Here is a 15,702-nt window from a genome sequence, read left to right on the forward strand (position 1 = left end):
TAATGGAACAAGTTTGCCCATTCTAACATTATTCTTTTATGAATAAAAAAATCATTATAGAATTTATAAGGGAATCAAAAGAACATGAATAAGTGAACTTACCTAAATAAGTATTTCCTAGAAAACATTTGCCTTGGTAATTGACTTTATGAAAAACGAACAAAGGCCTTAATATATCTAAATGAGACATGCATCAGTGTATAGGGGAACCTATCCGATCTACCCCTCCTAATAAGACCCCATATTGGAAAATGACCTTGTTTTTATTACTTTATCTCCTTTTTCTATGAGCTAGGCCCATTGAGGAAAAGCCCTAAGAAAGTTACGTGAGAGTTTCCGCTGCATTGGGCTTGGGCCACAGTATCAAATTTTAAAGGCTTCTCAACCCAACCCAGTCCCGCCCAAGTGCTACCTAAATATGTATGGTGCTTGGTGCATCAATGGCGGCTTAACATACACACCATGACCACATTTTCAACCCTGAGGACTCTATTCTTCTGAAACTCAATGCTGCAACAAATTTCTTTCCTGGTAATTGCATGCATTGGCCCTTTTAGTTGTCTTTCTTTTTTTTTCTTTTTTAATTTTTTCTAAAATTTTAAGTAGTAATTGGGTAAAGAACCACCAGAGCTGGTAGGATTGACAGTATATTATCTGTGGTAGGAGCATTTTCTTAATTTTTTTTCTTTTTTTCCTATTCATTATACAATCGAGGAGTTGCTCAAGTAAGCCCATTGAACCTTGACTTCAGAAGTCCATTTAAATTTCAACAGTTGGTTGTTTGAAGGGAGCAATTCTGACCTAATACGTCCAGTTACTGATGGCAATATCACATTCAGATGAAGTTACCCCTAAAATTGTTTTCTTCTGAGCGCTTACAAATGCACCGTGCACCATTCATCTCAGACATGATACGTTATGTACTTTCAATCACAGATAGCACAGCAAACAGATCAGGTTCAATCATATATGCGTAGACCCAATTTTGGTTTGTTAATATTCTGGATCAGTGCATTCTAAATCACAATTTAGAATAATTTGCAAAGTTGAACTTCATTAAGAAATCAAACTAAAGAATGACTTTGATATTTCATATCATGAATAACATTAAAAAAAAAAAAAAACTTTTGGAGATTGAACCAATAACTACTGTTTTACTGTAATCGAGTAATCATCATCATCATTATCCAAGCCTTATCCTAATTATATGACGCCCCTTACATAAATCCCATTTCACCATCCTATTCTATTGAATGCCACATCTATTGCAAAATTAAATTATGAACACTTAAATCATTTCTTAGTAAGACCCACAAAGGTTTAAATATTATTAGCGGGGACCCGTGCGATACATGGGATTTATTAAGCGAAAGCTAAATAACAGAAATGGTCATTTACTAAAACACCTCTTATAGTTTCATGGATTTACTAAAATCTACCCTATAGTTAAAATTTTACTAAAACACCACTTATAATTTGCAATGGATTTAATCAATCTTTCATTACATGACAGTGGAAAATGACAGTGTTGACCCTAATGTTCATTTAAAAAAAATTAATAAAAATAAAATAAAAAAATACCATTTTTGCCATTTATAAGACATGGGAAACCACTCTATTGGCTATATTTGGTTAATTTTATTTTCTGTACAAAAAAAAAGTGTTAGGGGTATTTTTGGAATACAAAAATCATGGGCCTAATGGCAAAACAAACACTCATTAATGAAAGGTTGATTAAGTAAATAAGTTGTAAAATATATGGGGTGTTTTAATAAAATGAAAACTATAAGGTAGGTTTAAATAAATATATAAAACTATAAGATGTGTTATAGTAGATGACCCTAATAGAATCACATAAGAGTATACAATTATTTTATATTTTCAACTACTTAAATAATTAATTATTATTCATATTTATTATACTACTTTTAATAATTTTTTTATAATACAAAAATAACAATAATTAATTTTAGTTAGGTTTATTCATCAAATTGATGAAACTGACCAACCCGATCAACTCAACTAGAGTTGGTCGGTTTTCTAGTATATATTTTAGGTCGGCTTTGGTTAAAAAATTTTCCAATTCGACCAAGTTGGATCAATTTCACTTTGGTCATTTGTAAACCATCCAAAATCGAACGACCTAACCATGGATATTAATATATTATATTTTAAATATAAATTTTAATATGAAAAGGTGAGAAATTTCTCATATTTCTTAATCTAAAATGTTTTATATCATAAATCTAATTTATAAATTTATTTTTTAATAATTGCACTATAATTTTTAAAAATAAATTTATTTTTTAAGTTTAAATCTTTTGAACTGACTGACCAAACCAAAAAATTGACCCAAACCGATTCAACTTAAGTGGGCCAAATAACCTACGGCCGAACCAAACCAACTCATGAACACTCATAATTTCAACTAAATTAATAGTCTCATCTCTAATAAATAACAATAGTTTAATCTCCAATAATTATTGAAATTTTATAGCGGAAATACACAATTATTGAAAATATATTGATAATGAAAAAATATAATAAGTACTAAAAATATATTAACTTAGTCAATAAATAGTATAATCTCAAATAATAGTTTAATTTCTAATAAATATTAAACAATAAGTTATAATAAAAATACAAAAAATACAATAAGTACAATAAATTAAATTTAAAAATTTTCAATAATAGTAGTTTAATATCCAATAGTTATTGAAAGTTTTCTATTAAATAATAAAACAAAATAAATTTATACATAATCATTGAAAATACATTTACCACAAAAAACAATAAATAATTACTAAAATACAATAAATATTAGTTTTAGTATATATAATTATATATAAATACAGATTAAGAGTTTAAAAATATTATTAATAAATATTAAATTTTAAAGCTATTTTCTCGAATTATGTTATAATTATATTTCTATTTTAGAGAATTTTTATAAATTTATTAAATACTTAAATAATATGTAAAATATTTAAATTTTAAAATATTAATTATTTATTGAATCTAATTATCCAAAAAATCATAATTTATACTATTATTACATAATTTTGTTATTAATTTTGTAATATATTAAATTATTATTAATTTCAATATTATGTTATAATTATTTTTCTACTTTAAAGAAATTTTTTTAATTTATTACATAATTTTGTTATTTTAACTATTTAAAATCTAGTTATGATAAATCTCTAGTTATTTAAATATTTAAATAATCTATGAAATATTTAAATTTTTTGTTATTTGAATTTTATTTATTTAAATCTATTACATATTATTAAATATTTGAAAAACATTTAAATTGATGGTCCGGAAAAACATAATTTAAATTGTTAGTACATAATTTCGTGATATATTTTGTAAAATTATAAAATTATTTATTAGATAATTTCGTCATTTTAACTATTTAAAATATAGTTATGATCAATATTTAGTTATTTAAATATTTAAATATTCTATAAAATATTTACAATTTTTTTATTTGAATTTTATTAATTTAAATCTATTACATATTATTAAATATTTGAAAAACATTTGAATTGATAATCCAGGAAAACATAATTTAAATTGTTAGTACATAATTTCATGATATATTTTGTAGAAATATAAAATTATTTTTTGTGTTTTTAATAAATATTTTAAAGTGATTATATAATTTTTTTAGTATATTTAAATAATTTTTTAATTTTTTAATCCAAACTTTCTTTAGATAGATATAGATAAAAAGTAGGGGACGGGATAAATAGGAATTAGAGATAATTCTAGATAAAATTGAGAAGTTAGTTTATGATAAGTTTTAGGAGAAGAGATTATTTAGGTTATTGGAAAAGTGCATCTCATTGGTTATTTAAAAAATGAGATGGAATAAAAAATAAAAAATTTAAAAAATTCCGATAAGGTGAGTTCATATATTCGAGAATAGCTTTAGAGAATTCATGGGGTCAAGCTATCATTCAGGCCCTATATGCAAGTTGTAGGCTACCTTTTATCTCCCCAAATTTTTAGGGCAATAATTTGAACACATCCAATTATACCTTTTTTTTATACAAGGGATTACAAATTAAACCATTCATTAAAGTATATGTCAAAAGACAAAAACACCCATATGTTTTAATTTTTGTTATAACCAACAAAAATGGTTTGTTTGTCTTTACACTAAATATTTTATTTATCATTCCCCTTGTTTTTTTATTTAAGTAATTCATTTATATGTCTATACATAATATTACTGGATTCTTCCTTAATAGATTACACAAAGACATCTTAACAAATTAGGTGTCCTTATTAATTTATTATATACAAAAAAAAATCAGGTAACGTAGAATTTATAATAATATACAATAAAAAATTCATATTAAAGGAGGTTAGGCAAGGAGGCTGCTTGGTGCTTGTATTCAAAGACCATCAAGAAAGTCCACATTTTTAAGAAAACAATCCACATATCACACATAGGAGGTTCAACGGTGGATAAACAGCCACGTCGCCCATGTTTAAAAGAACCTTAGACTTATCCACAGGACAACAGAAAAGCAGCTTTGAAAAACAGTTAAGTAGGTATCATTACCCAGAAAATAAATATTATTATACAGGGCTCCACCATTAATTTCGAAAGGACAAATGAATTGATTTGTATTACTCCAAAATTTGAACCCAATTTATATGAACAAGCCGACAGATGAAGAATGCTCAGCCGGCTGCCCGGGCAGCCCCAAACAAACACCTCATTGCCCGTAAGGCCGTAACAAAGACAAAAATTTTCAACGGGAGCCCAGGTGTCGGTGGCGTAGCTGCCCGGCCAGCCAAGCTGCTTGTTAATCTGTGAAGAGTGAAGACCCTCTCAGGTCTCAGCCGCCCACTTTGTATTTGCTTTATTGCCCAAGTGCTGGACCTGGTCGATAGTCCGTTTAGCAAGCAACCTTGATATCTCTTCCCTATCTTCTATGCGTCATCAACCTCAAGTCAACAAAATGTGCACACTTTTATTCGCATCTTCGAGCAAACTCCAGACCACGCCACGGCCAGAGGCACCACCTGCTTCTATAAAAGCCCTCTCAGTCTCAGCTCACAGACAAACAAACAAGCATACAAAGATACAAGAGCTTTTAAGATGGGCTTCCCAAGTAAACTCCCCATCTTCTTCCTTCTGTTTTCTGGTCTCGTCTTCGCCCTCACCCAGGCAGCCACATTTCTGGTCCAAAACCAATGTCCCTATACAGTCTGGGCTGCTGCTTCACCAGGCGGTGGCCGGCGACTCGAACCCGGCCAGTCGTGGACCCTTAACGTGGCAGCAGGAACAGCAGGGGCACGCATTTGGGGCCGAACCAATTGTAACTTTGACGGAAGCGGCCGGGGATGGTGTCAGACTGGTGATTGTGGTGGGCTTCTCCAATGCCAAGGCTATGGTTCCCCGCCCAACACCTTAGCTGAATTCGCACTGAATCAATTCATGAACTTGGATTTCTTCGACATCTCTCTGGTCGATGGATTTAACATCCCCATGGACTTTAGCCCGACTAGTGGTGGTTGCCGGGGGATCAAATGCACAGCTGATATAATAGGCCAATGCCCTGCCCAACTACGGGCCCCTGGAGGTTGTAACAATCCATGCACCGTATACAAGACCGATGAGTACTGCTGCAACTCTGGGAGCTGTGGGCCGACCCCATTGTCCAGGTTCTTCAAGGAAAGGTGCCCAGATGCTTATAGCTACCCCAAGGATGACCCCACCAGCACTTTCACCTGCCCTGGTGGTACTAACTACAGGGTTATCTTCTGCCCACGAGGCTCTTCTCATCTCTATGCCATGAATGTGACCTCCGATGCCATAATTGAATCCGCCGGTGAGTAAGGGTTCAAACACCAGAGGCAATTACCATAATAAAAGCCATGCATTTGCAGATCTTGTGCACATGTGCCTCTGTAATCGGTCATAATATCATATTTTCAAGAGCCAATGAATCAGATTATCAGAGTGTGTTTCTATAGCTCATCTGTGTTGATCAAATTACGATCTACATAATTTCCAAATGCAACTATGTTTCGTTAAGCCTGTTTGGTGTGTCTTTTTTTTTTAAATCTTCCGATAGTTCTAACAATTAAAAGATGCATTCACCTTGCGTTAAGTGTAAGGGCCTATTTTGCAAGTCTTTCCATGTATCTTTTGGCGTGAGAATAAAACACAAAAAACACAAAAGGCTTCATTTGGAACTTTACGAAATCAGCCCCAAATTGAATTTTCATGTCCTTTCAGCATTTCAGTTTTTAGTCGCTAAATCTTTTGCATGCTCAACGGAAATAGACCAAAAATTGGTATTTTCAGTTTGTAAACAACTGAAAGACCACACACCAAACGGGCCCTAAGTTAGCTAAACTATCTCAATTTTGGGACTCTAGACTAGAGTTGTCCAAAAATAAAAACTAAAATTTGTCCTGTTCTTGGAGTTGACGTTATAGACTTCTAGGCGTGGGCAAATATTCAACAACGGATCTTTAAGGCTGTATTTGGTTTGAAGGAAAAATATTGTATGCTTAACAAATCTCTATGAAATGACTAGCAACCGTGCTAATTAATTGACTGAAAAATAATAAGAGAAACCCAACACCCTCTCAGGTTAGAGGTTTACCCTCCAAAATCCAAATACAAATATATTGACGGGAGCACCAGGATTGCTTTACGTCTGGTCTAGTGTTCAGTATTTAGACGTTCTTTGGTTGCAGCGCAGATCTGAATCAGATTTAAATTTTGCACCAGATTCGGGTTCACATCTATTTGTTGGTGACAATAATATGCACTCTTACATGATAAAAAAATGTGTACTTATTGTTCCATTTGCACTCCTCCCAAAGAAATAACCTTTCTTCTTCCTTCATTCTCTTGCCTATAAGGTGGAACTACACATTTTACTTGCAGGTTTACTTTTGTGCAATTCGGGTTGGCCCAAGTTAGCATTTTACAAGGCATCCGGTTTGGGCCTCAAGCCGGAGCCATTTAAATTTTGACAAAAGCATTTAAATTTTGACAAAAGCACAAGCCAGGCCCGCCAGAGTTAACTGCTCACAAACAAACGAGACCAGGTCAAGTCTGAAGCAAAGTTAAACCATTATTTACAATACTTCAGCCTATTAATCCCATCCCATCCATTTAAACTCTATTGTAGATTTGCACTGCAACCAAACACAATCATAGGTTTCACACTGGTCAATTGGTCATAATTCATTAAAGGGATATCACATGTTGGGGATGAGTCCATCGTAAAGAGCTTCAATGCTTATTTCTCATACAGAATTTTGTTGGCCTTATAAAAAATTACAGGCCCTAAATTACTCAAATCTGCAAGTAGATCTGTTCATGGGCTGGGCCTAGCTTTACCTCTTTAAAAACAGAAAAAACAGAAAAATACTAGGCCCAAGCCCGAGCCCAAATCCAGACTTTGATAAATTGATAGGTATTTTATGACATATTATTAATAATATATTATATAATATTTTACACATTTAATATATATATAACACTTTTTTGCTATTAATTTTAATATTAATATACATATATATATATATATATATATTATATTTCTGTTATATATTTAATATTATCAAACCAAACTTATTTGGAAAAGCCCAAGCCTGGCCCAAAAAACAATCAGGCCCGGATTTTAGAGCCCAATTTAAGACAGGCCAGGCTGTCAGGCTACCCGGCCCATGAACAGATCTATCTGCGAGAGTAACCCTCTGATTTCCATAGTTCAATATATTTTATTCATGATATATAATATCAAAGTCTTTTTTTTTTTTTTGTTCATTTTAATACCAATACAATGTTTTAGCCATTTTCAGTTTAATTTATTAATGCTATTCAATATCCGATTGCAGGCCAAATACGATTCAAATCTGATATAAACCCCATGGATAAAATTCAAATCAAATTAACTACCTAATATCCGATTCAATCCGATCCATTTGTACCCTGTTTCTAGTTTTTATACCTACCCAGTATGAATTCGTTGCGGGTCCAGCACAGTGAGTTCCGTCCCACCAACCTAAACAGCCATCTAATACGGATCCAACTCAACTACCGAATTTTCGAGCTACGTCTTTTTCGAGGAGCACGCGAATCCAGTTTGACCCCAATCCATGATCCAACTAGTGTCGCGAATTACAAGCAGCAGGCCAGCTGCTTTGCCACAAGCCCATAGTTTACAATGTAGAATATAGTCGATGGATTTATCCAGCGTCGGCACAAATTATTATTATTAGCCATTTGTGTTAGGAGAGTTAAGCAGACCGATCGTCATTTGCCCTTATTGATTGGTACTTGATAGCAAGCGCAATTAGAAAGCCCCAATTAAGATTATTCGAGCCAATAGAGGATCGCCCAGGGTCAGGGCCATCGAAATCGAATGCTTGTCCTTGACCATATTAACGGCATCTTAGTGGATATGGACTTTCTTTTGTGGATTTGTTTCAACTTTCAAGCATTTTTCTTGAATCAGCATAAATATATATTTATTTACATTAAATTCTACTGGTCTGGAATTGGGGCTTACAATCATCCCCTCTCCAGGACATAGCAAGCTAAGGGGAGAACGGAGATTAGCTCAGGTGGCTCTGGCTACAACTACAACTACAAGCATCGAAAAGATTTAAAAAAAGAAAATAGAAATAGCCATCCCATTAAGGCTGTCCCCCGTTTTCATCCCTGTACAAGTTTTCTGGTAAAAGGAGTTGGCAGATCTCATAATCCATCCCAACAGGCTGTACATTGTAGATGCCACGGATTTGGCTCCTTTTAATTTGTTGATGATGCATATCTGAAGTGTTGGGTGCTCCGCCCTCAATCTCAATTCTCTCAGATCTCAAACGGAGGCCCAACCTGGTGCCCCAGAGAAGGGCTGGGATCCTAGCTCTAGTGTGATCCCCTTCTCCGGTCTGAATGTATGGAAAACTGGAGTAGGACTTGGATATAATGAATGTGAAGTAGTTTCAGATATAAACAAAAGAGCAGTTTTAACTTTTAAGCACATACGTCAATCAGGACCACGTTAAATTTACACATCAATTAATCATCGTAGAATGGGGCATAAATCTATCCACACATTTTTCCAATATATATAATATTGGGGCAATGGGGAATTCAGGAGAGAGGAATAAGGAAGTCTAACGTGCCTAGTAGAGTCAGAGATCTCCCCACTAAACTCGCAAATTGTACAGTGTTAGAAAAACAGCAAAGCAATCACAGGATAGAAATTTTAGACTACAGCAATATGACAATCCCGTTTCCAGTTATAACTGTGGTAATTGGAGCTGAGAAGGAGAACAAGCCACGAATAAGATTTTTTGATTCAATCAATGCCCAAGCTGGAATAGGGTTCAAATCCACCCTGACAACAGTAAAAAAGAAAAAAAACAAAAATCCAACATGAAGCTACTCTCAGTGACACTGATTTGCAATATCTATTGATTAAAATTCATGTAAAGATGTTCTAGACCACTAAGAGTAAGATGAACCAGATTAAAATCTGGTTCTATGTAGGAATTGGACTGAGAAATAGGAAGAAGGGAAAGCATGATTCGTACAAATCTGATTTTATAAATGGACAGAAAGCACACAAACAGGTCAAGAGACTTCTCAATTTGACAAAATCAACATTCTACTGGAAAGAGTGGAGAGAAACCTTGATAAAGAAAGGATATGAAGAAGGGCATTAAGGAAAGAAGTGGCTTCAGTGGTTAATAATAGCCATTTGTGGATTTGGAAAAAGCTAATGCCATTAATTATGTTAATAATTCAATTTTACTGAAAAATGCTACTCACAGAGCAGTCATCATGAACACGCCAAATTGTCTCGCCCAAAAGGTTTGCTACTGACAGAACAGTGAGCTGAGGAAAGTAGTTCTGTTCCATCACTGGAATGGTATTTGTGATGATCACCTCTTGAAACAACCCACTTGACAACCTCTCAATAGCAGGAGGACTGCAAGGAAAATATAAAGACTAGATCATAAGCATCGTGAGTGACAACAAATTGATGCATGGATTCCATATTATGTAAGAGAAATAACCTAAATCCAAAGTCTGGAATTTAATGGTAATAAAAGGAAGCATCATTTTTCTGATGTTTCTTTTGGCTAGTTGATGAGTAATTTATCTTTTAGATTATAACTACAATTTAGAATAAAGATAGATATTAGCACTGCAACAGAACCAAGTGACTACTCCATAGTTGTACAGGGAGATTCAACCTAATTGGATGACCTTCACCATCCAATACTATCCTGTTGAAAAGAGAAATGGAGATCAAATACATGACCAAACTTGTTTTTTGATAGGAAAACTACTTTTTTTTTCAGAAATACCAAACTATTAATTACTCCTAACAGTTTCCTGAATATGATCAGTTGTTACTGTTGAACTTAGAATTTAACAGTAACTGATTTCTGGATAGAATTCAAGTTGTCAGACATTGCAATGGAACTTTTCAAAAGAAGTGCATTGAGACTTCCCCTACTCATGATCATTGTAAGCCACATTTGCAGTTTCAAGATTTTATGCAGAGCAAAAGGTAGAATTGACAGAAGGTCAAGTCTCTTCCATGTTCTCCAGGACTTCACCAATAATACTGGATTTAACCATTCCCATAAAAAACACAATTTTGGCACAAACCAAAAGTTATATACAGCAAAAGCAAAGGCTTGGGAGAAATTTGGTACCTAAAAACAGCATGTGTGGTGCATGCATAGACTTCTCTTGCCCCTTCTTGGTGTAACAACTCAGCACCTTTTGCAATAGTCCCTAATGTTGTCCAGGCAAACAAGTAATAAAATTAAATAAAACAAGCTTATAAGAAAAACAACTATACCAACAACAATCAAGCGGTTAATACTAGCGTTAGAACAAATTCAGCACAAGTTCACCAGTTGATGTCCTGGGGCCTAAAATGCACAATAAAATCAAACTTGCCTGATTTGCATCAGGTATGAGCAGATAGATCTATTATTGATAAGCTAAGACTGCCAACTCAAGTTTACAAAGCAAATTAAATGGATGCAATGATGATTTATGTACAGCAAGTATGGTGATGTATCATGCACTGCTAGAAAATCCTTGTTTAGAGTCAACTCACCAGCAGTGTCAATCATGTCATCCACCATAACAGCTACTTTTCCTTTAACATCACCAATAAGATTCATCACCTACAAAATAATATTCAACAATAAATTATATAGCCTACAATAAATTATAGTTTTTGTTAAGACTTTAGAGAAAATGGCAGCTTATTTGCTTTGAAACCTTTGCAACTTAACATATGTTTGATTTTAACAATAAATTATAGTTTGCGCATTAAAAAAAGATCTCTAACAGTTAAACTTTACTATTTTATCATTGTGCTCTACTGATAAACTTCTATAGCCTACAAGAAAGTTATGAAGCAGATTTTTCATATCTACCATTAAAATATTTTGAGTGGATTTTACCTCGGCAACGTTGTGCCCATGACGCCTTTTATCCACAATAGCTAATGGGGCATCAGATAATTTCTTAGCAAAAGCACGTGCCCTAGCAACACCTCCAACATCCGGTGAAACCACTACCAAATCATCTGAACATATGGTCTTGCTGGCTAAGTAATCAAGAATTACAGGCTAAAGGCACAGAGAATGAAATAGCAAACTATCAGTCAAAAATTCAACTTGAAATGAACACTTTGAATAAGTAGATGACATAATGAAGCTCTGAAGAATGAAATCAGCTGAAATGTAGGGAAGACGTATTAATTACCTGACCATACACATGATCCACTGGAATATCAAAGTAACCCATGGACTGGCCCGAATGAAGATCACATGCAAGAACACGGTTTGCACCTGCTTCTGTTATCAGGTTTGCCACAAGTTTGGCTGCAATGGACTCACGACCTTGGGTCTGGAAATATAAATTCAGATGGAGTGATAAACCATAGTGCTATCATGAGCAAGCTTCTATCAACTTATTAAATTGTAAAAATAAAAGAATAATTCCAGTTACAAAAGTTATCTTCAGGCTAAGATAGCTACTGGCATCAACAAAGAGGTTGGTAATTCAATGCTTATGAGAAATATATTTTTTTAATTGGAAAAAGAAAGATAATGAGATCTCCAAGATCAAACATCAACATGATCATAAAAATCCAATTAATTGCACTTTCAAAAGAAGGATTTCATAGAATGAATATTTTTTTGCCTATGTATAGCATATACATATTTGATATTTAAACTATGAATTATGGATCAAATTTATCTTTTTTCTACCCAAGAAGCAGGAATTACCTTTCGATCAGCCCTAGCATATCCAAAATATGGGATCACAGCAGTAATATTTTTGGCAGACGCCCTCCGACAAGCATCAATCATTATCAAAAGCTCCATGAGATTCTCATTTGCTGGAGGACATGTGGGTTGCACCAGATATACATCACACCCTCTAACACTCTCTTGCAACTGAACATAGATTTCACCATCGGCAAACCGTTTTATCTTGATCTTTCCCAGCTCCAGGCCCATGTAGCATGCAATTTCCTGCAAGGATGAAATAATGCATTAGAGGAAATAAATCCACAACACTCTCAGCATCTTATGACAATAATGCTTCAAAAAGAAAGAAAGGAAGGAAGGAACAAAGGAGATCACCCTGAAATGTAACAAGTTTTCTTCAGATAGATTCCAATACAATTAGGATAGCAAGGATTTGCAAACCAAATGCACACTAATAGAGGAGGCATGCACGACAAAATCTAGGTAACCCAAAGTTCCATTGAAATGACTTGGCCTATTGGGTAACCTCTACACAAATAAACAGTAAAGAAATAAATATTTATTTTTCTACATCATAAAACAGGAGAGTTTCTCAAGTTCTATAGAGTGGTTAAACTTAAAGGTGTTAAATGAAACATGAGAAAACCTAATTTCAGATTCTTCAATTAACTACAACTTTGAATCAAAACCAATAAATGACTGACAAAATAAAAATCAGCACTTTTCCAATTAAAGAGAAAATTCCTATATGTTGACCAGCGCCTAAGGTCAAATTAGAGCCAACTCATCTATTCATGCATGTTATACTCATGAGGTTAGTGATGAAGAAGATTCCTTGTGACAGTGAAACTGCTTAAAAGTTGAATAGACAACTGGCATACATAAAGTTCAGCATATAGAATCAAAACTAACCAGTTCAACACTAAAAAAGTGAAGAAGGACAAGCAAAGATCCTCACCCACATGAGTGAATTATACCAACTTCTTTTGATCGTGAACAATTTTTTCCAAATTCACATATTAAGTCAATTGAATATATAGCATGAAGCTTAGAAAGAAGCAAAGAAACAGTAATGAAGCTAATATTTCTATCAAAACAAGCTTGCTCTCCAAGGCAAACAGTCATAGATCTAATAGAACTCAGCCAACTTATAATCAAACTCAAATCAAAGTGGTGTTAACCATATATTTCTCTATGGGAACTCCCAGCTACATGTTTTCTAGAACAACTATTTAGGTTCTACACTCTTGAGGCCGACTATCAAAAACTTTCATCAACAGCCACCTAAAATCTGAGATCTAAGAACATATTCCCAAAGCATTTTTCAGAGCTTGTATATATTGCTAAAGGTGAAAATCGCTTAAATCACAGCAACTTAATTTGCCTTCAAGGGGATATTAGCAGCGGTCAACTCAAGGGAGTTAAGATATTTTAACTAGAACATGATCTAATCCCTTTTTTTATCTCAAGGTGCTCAACTGAAATAGCATGCACAATCCAACGTGGGAGCCAGTTAAGTTCTTCTCAAGAATCTAATCATCTTTTATTTGCATGATTTTGATGATCAAGTTAATCTTTTAAATTAGAAAGTGTTATCACTAAAAATTGAAATAAACAAAATATATCCTCTATACAAACAAAACCGACTTGCGTATGCTACGATAGGAAGTTGTTAAAAGAGAAATGCACACATGTACAGTATTTGCAAATTAGAATACATCTATATTTTCGAAATAGCATCTATATTCTAAAAACAACAAAAAAGTAGGAAGACTTACCTGAGAAAGAGAAGGATTAGCTGTGCCCGAGAAAATGCGCAGCCTGGTATCGTTTTTGTTCGTCAAGCTTTCTGCGTACCTTGAAGTCAAGAAACTGGACATGGTTTGGTCATTGAGCACCGGAATACATGGCTTTCCATTGTTAAACTTTAATGGCTCCACCAGATTACATCTCTTGACAAATAAAACCAATATAAATTAGAAGAATAGTTTTTTTTTTTTTTTTTCTAAAGAAACTTCGTAAATTGAAAAATAGCTTTTAACCAGAGATAATTTCCTAGCGCACAATAAGCCATTCCATCAATATAATTTGGACATTCTGAAAGTAACAGCAAAAGAAAAATGACATTACATGCATGCCTAAAGTTTTGGAGTTGACATGGCGATTCTAAAATCGACCTCAGAATTATTTTTCATATCATGAAAACAGAAATTAAAGTCTTATAGTGAGTTTCAGAACAGAATTACAGCTTCAGACCAAAAAAAAACAGACACGAAAACTAGCCAAATGAGAAACCGGAGGAAAAAAGTCGAAATTTGCGTCAACTGAATGTTGGAAAAATAGAACCTACAACTGAACTCTTTCACAATTAACAGGAAGAAGAATAAAGTAGTACTATTAGTAAAACTAACCACGCCACTTCGAGCAGGAATCGGAAAACAAGGCTCAACGGAATGGGAAGTTCCACGGCGTAGAGAGGAACGAGATACCAGAGCCGAAGAAGAGAAAGGCAAGGAAGCCATTTCCGCTTCTGAGAAGATATGGAAGTTGAGACTTAGGGTTGGGGTTTGATAAGTCTACAAGCGGCGCTTCGAGCTTCAGTTGTGGTTCCCAGTCAGAGGGAAGAAACGAAGAGCGAAATACAGAGGAGGGGCTTCCGCTTATTTATAGTACTTGCATATAAATAAATAAATATAAAGAAAAATTAACAAAAAAAATTATACCAAAGAATTTTAGAAAAATAACTGGAGAATAGGAAAAGACGGAAATCCACAATCTTGTTGACAGAAAGTGCCATTCGTCACTTTTGTGTGACTCTCATTACTTTTGCCACGTGGCAATATATTCTCCAAGGATAATAGATTATAGTACATTTAGACCTTTTTGTAATTTATGCAGGTAGCGGGGACGTATTCTAAGGAAGACTGAACCGAGCAGACATAGAGAGCAAGGCAGATTGAGTAAAGCAATGTCTAAAATTCAAATATTTTTAAATTGAAAATATAATTAAAAAGGGGAAAAAAGCTTTTCTTCTCTAGTTTTATTATTTTCAATAGACTTAACCTCTATATTAATGCCCCGTTTGGTGCATTTTTTGTGCAATCTGTTTATTTTTTAGAAATCCAGTAGTTTGCGTTTTGGTTTTTTCCCATTTGATTGAGAAAATATTTAATTGTCAAAAGTTACAGTCCCAAAAAGATACAAAAAATCCACTTTGGACAATTTTTAAGAAACTCTAAATGAAGTCTTTTTTTGCCTTTTTTTCAATTTGTTTTATACGAAAAAATACGCTTTAATCAAACAGTCTTCAAACTGTTAGGATCTTAATACAAAAGCTCACATCATCTTTTGGTTGTTAAATCTATCAAAAAATCTTTTAAAAAAGACTTGCCAAATGGTACC

The 15,702-nt window shown here is 33.7% G+C and overlaps 2 protein-coding genes across 3 annotated transcripts; one reads left to right on the forward strand and one right to left on the reverse strand.

Annotated features, from left to right (window-relative positions):
• Window positions 1–4,978: 4,978 nt before the first annotated feature.
• LOC148880737 (protein P21-like) lies at window positions 4,979–5,996 on the forward strand. The gene has a single exon (XM_088962744.1). The coding sequence runs from the start codon at window positions 5,120–5,122 to the stop codon at window positions 5,858–5,860; it is 741 nt and encodes a 246-aa protein (XP_088818870.1). The 5' UTR covers window positions 4,979–5,119; the 3' UTR covers window positions 5,861–5,996.
• A 2,655-nt stretch (window positions 5,997–8,651) lies between these two features.
• LOC148880738 (ribose-phosphate pyrophosphokinase 1) lies at window positions 8,652–14,957 on the reverse strand. 2 transcript variants are annotated; one of them, XM_088962746.1, is made up of 9 exons: window positions 14,712–14,947; window positions 14,079–14,252; window positions 12,316–12,564; window positions 11,789–11,932; window positions 11,485–11,652; window positions 11,133–11,202; window positions 10,720–10,801; window positions 9,824–9,983; window positions 8,652–8,964 (listed from the first exon to the last, which is right to left on the reverse strand). In XM_088962746.1, the coding sequence occupies exons 1-9, from the start codon at window positions 14,820–14,822 to the stop codon at window positions 8,683–8,685; spliced, it is 1,440 nt and encodes a 479-aa protein (XP_088818872.1). In that variant the 5' UTR covers window positions 14,823–14,947; the 3' UTR covers window positions 8,652–8,682. The 2 variants fall into 2 exon arrangements, with proteins under 2 accessions (XP_088818872.1, XP_088818871.1); XM_088962745.1 differs by lacking the exon at window positions 8,652–8,964 and adding an exon at window positions 8,999–9,389 and having other exon boundaries at window positions 14,712–14,957.
• Between the last annotated feature and the right edge of the window lie 745 nt (window positions 14,958–15,702).

Source organism: Nelumbo lutea, chromosome 1 (genome assembly GCF_056320005.1).
Source record: "Nelumbo lutea isolate HS-2025 chromosome 1, American lotus-T2T, whole genome shotgun sequence".
NCBI classification, from domain to species: domain Eukaryota; kingdom Viridiplantae; phylum Streptophyta; class Magnoliopsida; order Proteales; family Nelumbonaceae; genus Nelumbo; species Nelumbo lutea.

Coding starts and splice junctions, on each gene's coding strand:
- LOC148880737 (XM_088962744.1), top strand. CDS start 5,120: ATGGGCTTCCCAAGTAAACTCCCCATCTTCTTCCTTCTGTTTTCTGGT.
- LOC148880738 (XM_088962746.1), bottom strand. CDS start 14,822: ATGGCTTCCTTGCCTTTCTCTTCTTCGGCTCTGGTATCTCGTTCCTCT. Junction 10,802..11,132: donor TGACATGATTGACACTGCTG/GTGAGTTGACTC, acceptor GGACAACATTAG/GGACTATTGCAAAAGGTGCT. Junction 9,984..10,719: donor ACCACACATGCTGTTTTTAG/GTACCAAATTTC, acceptor TTTTCCTTGCAG/TCCTCCTGCTATTGAGAGGT.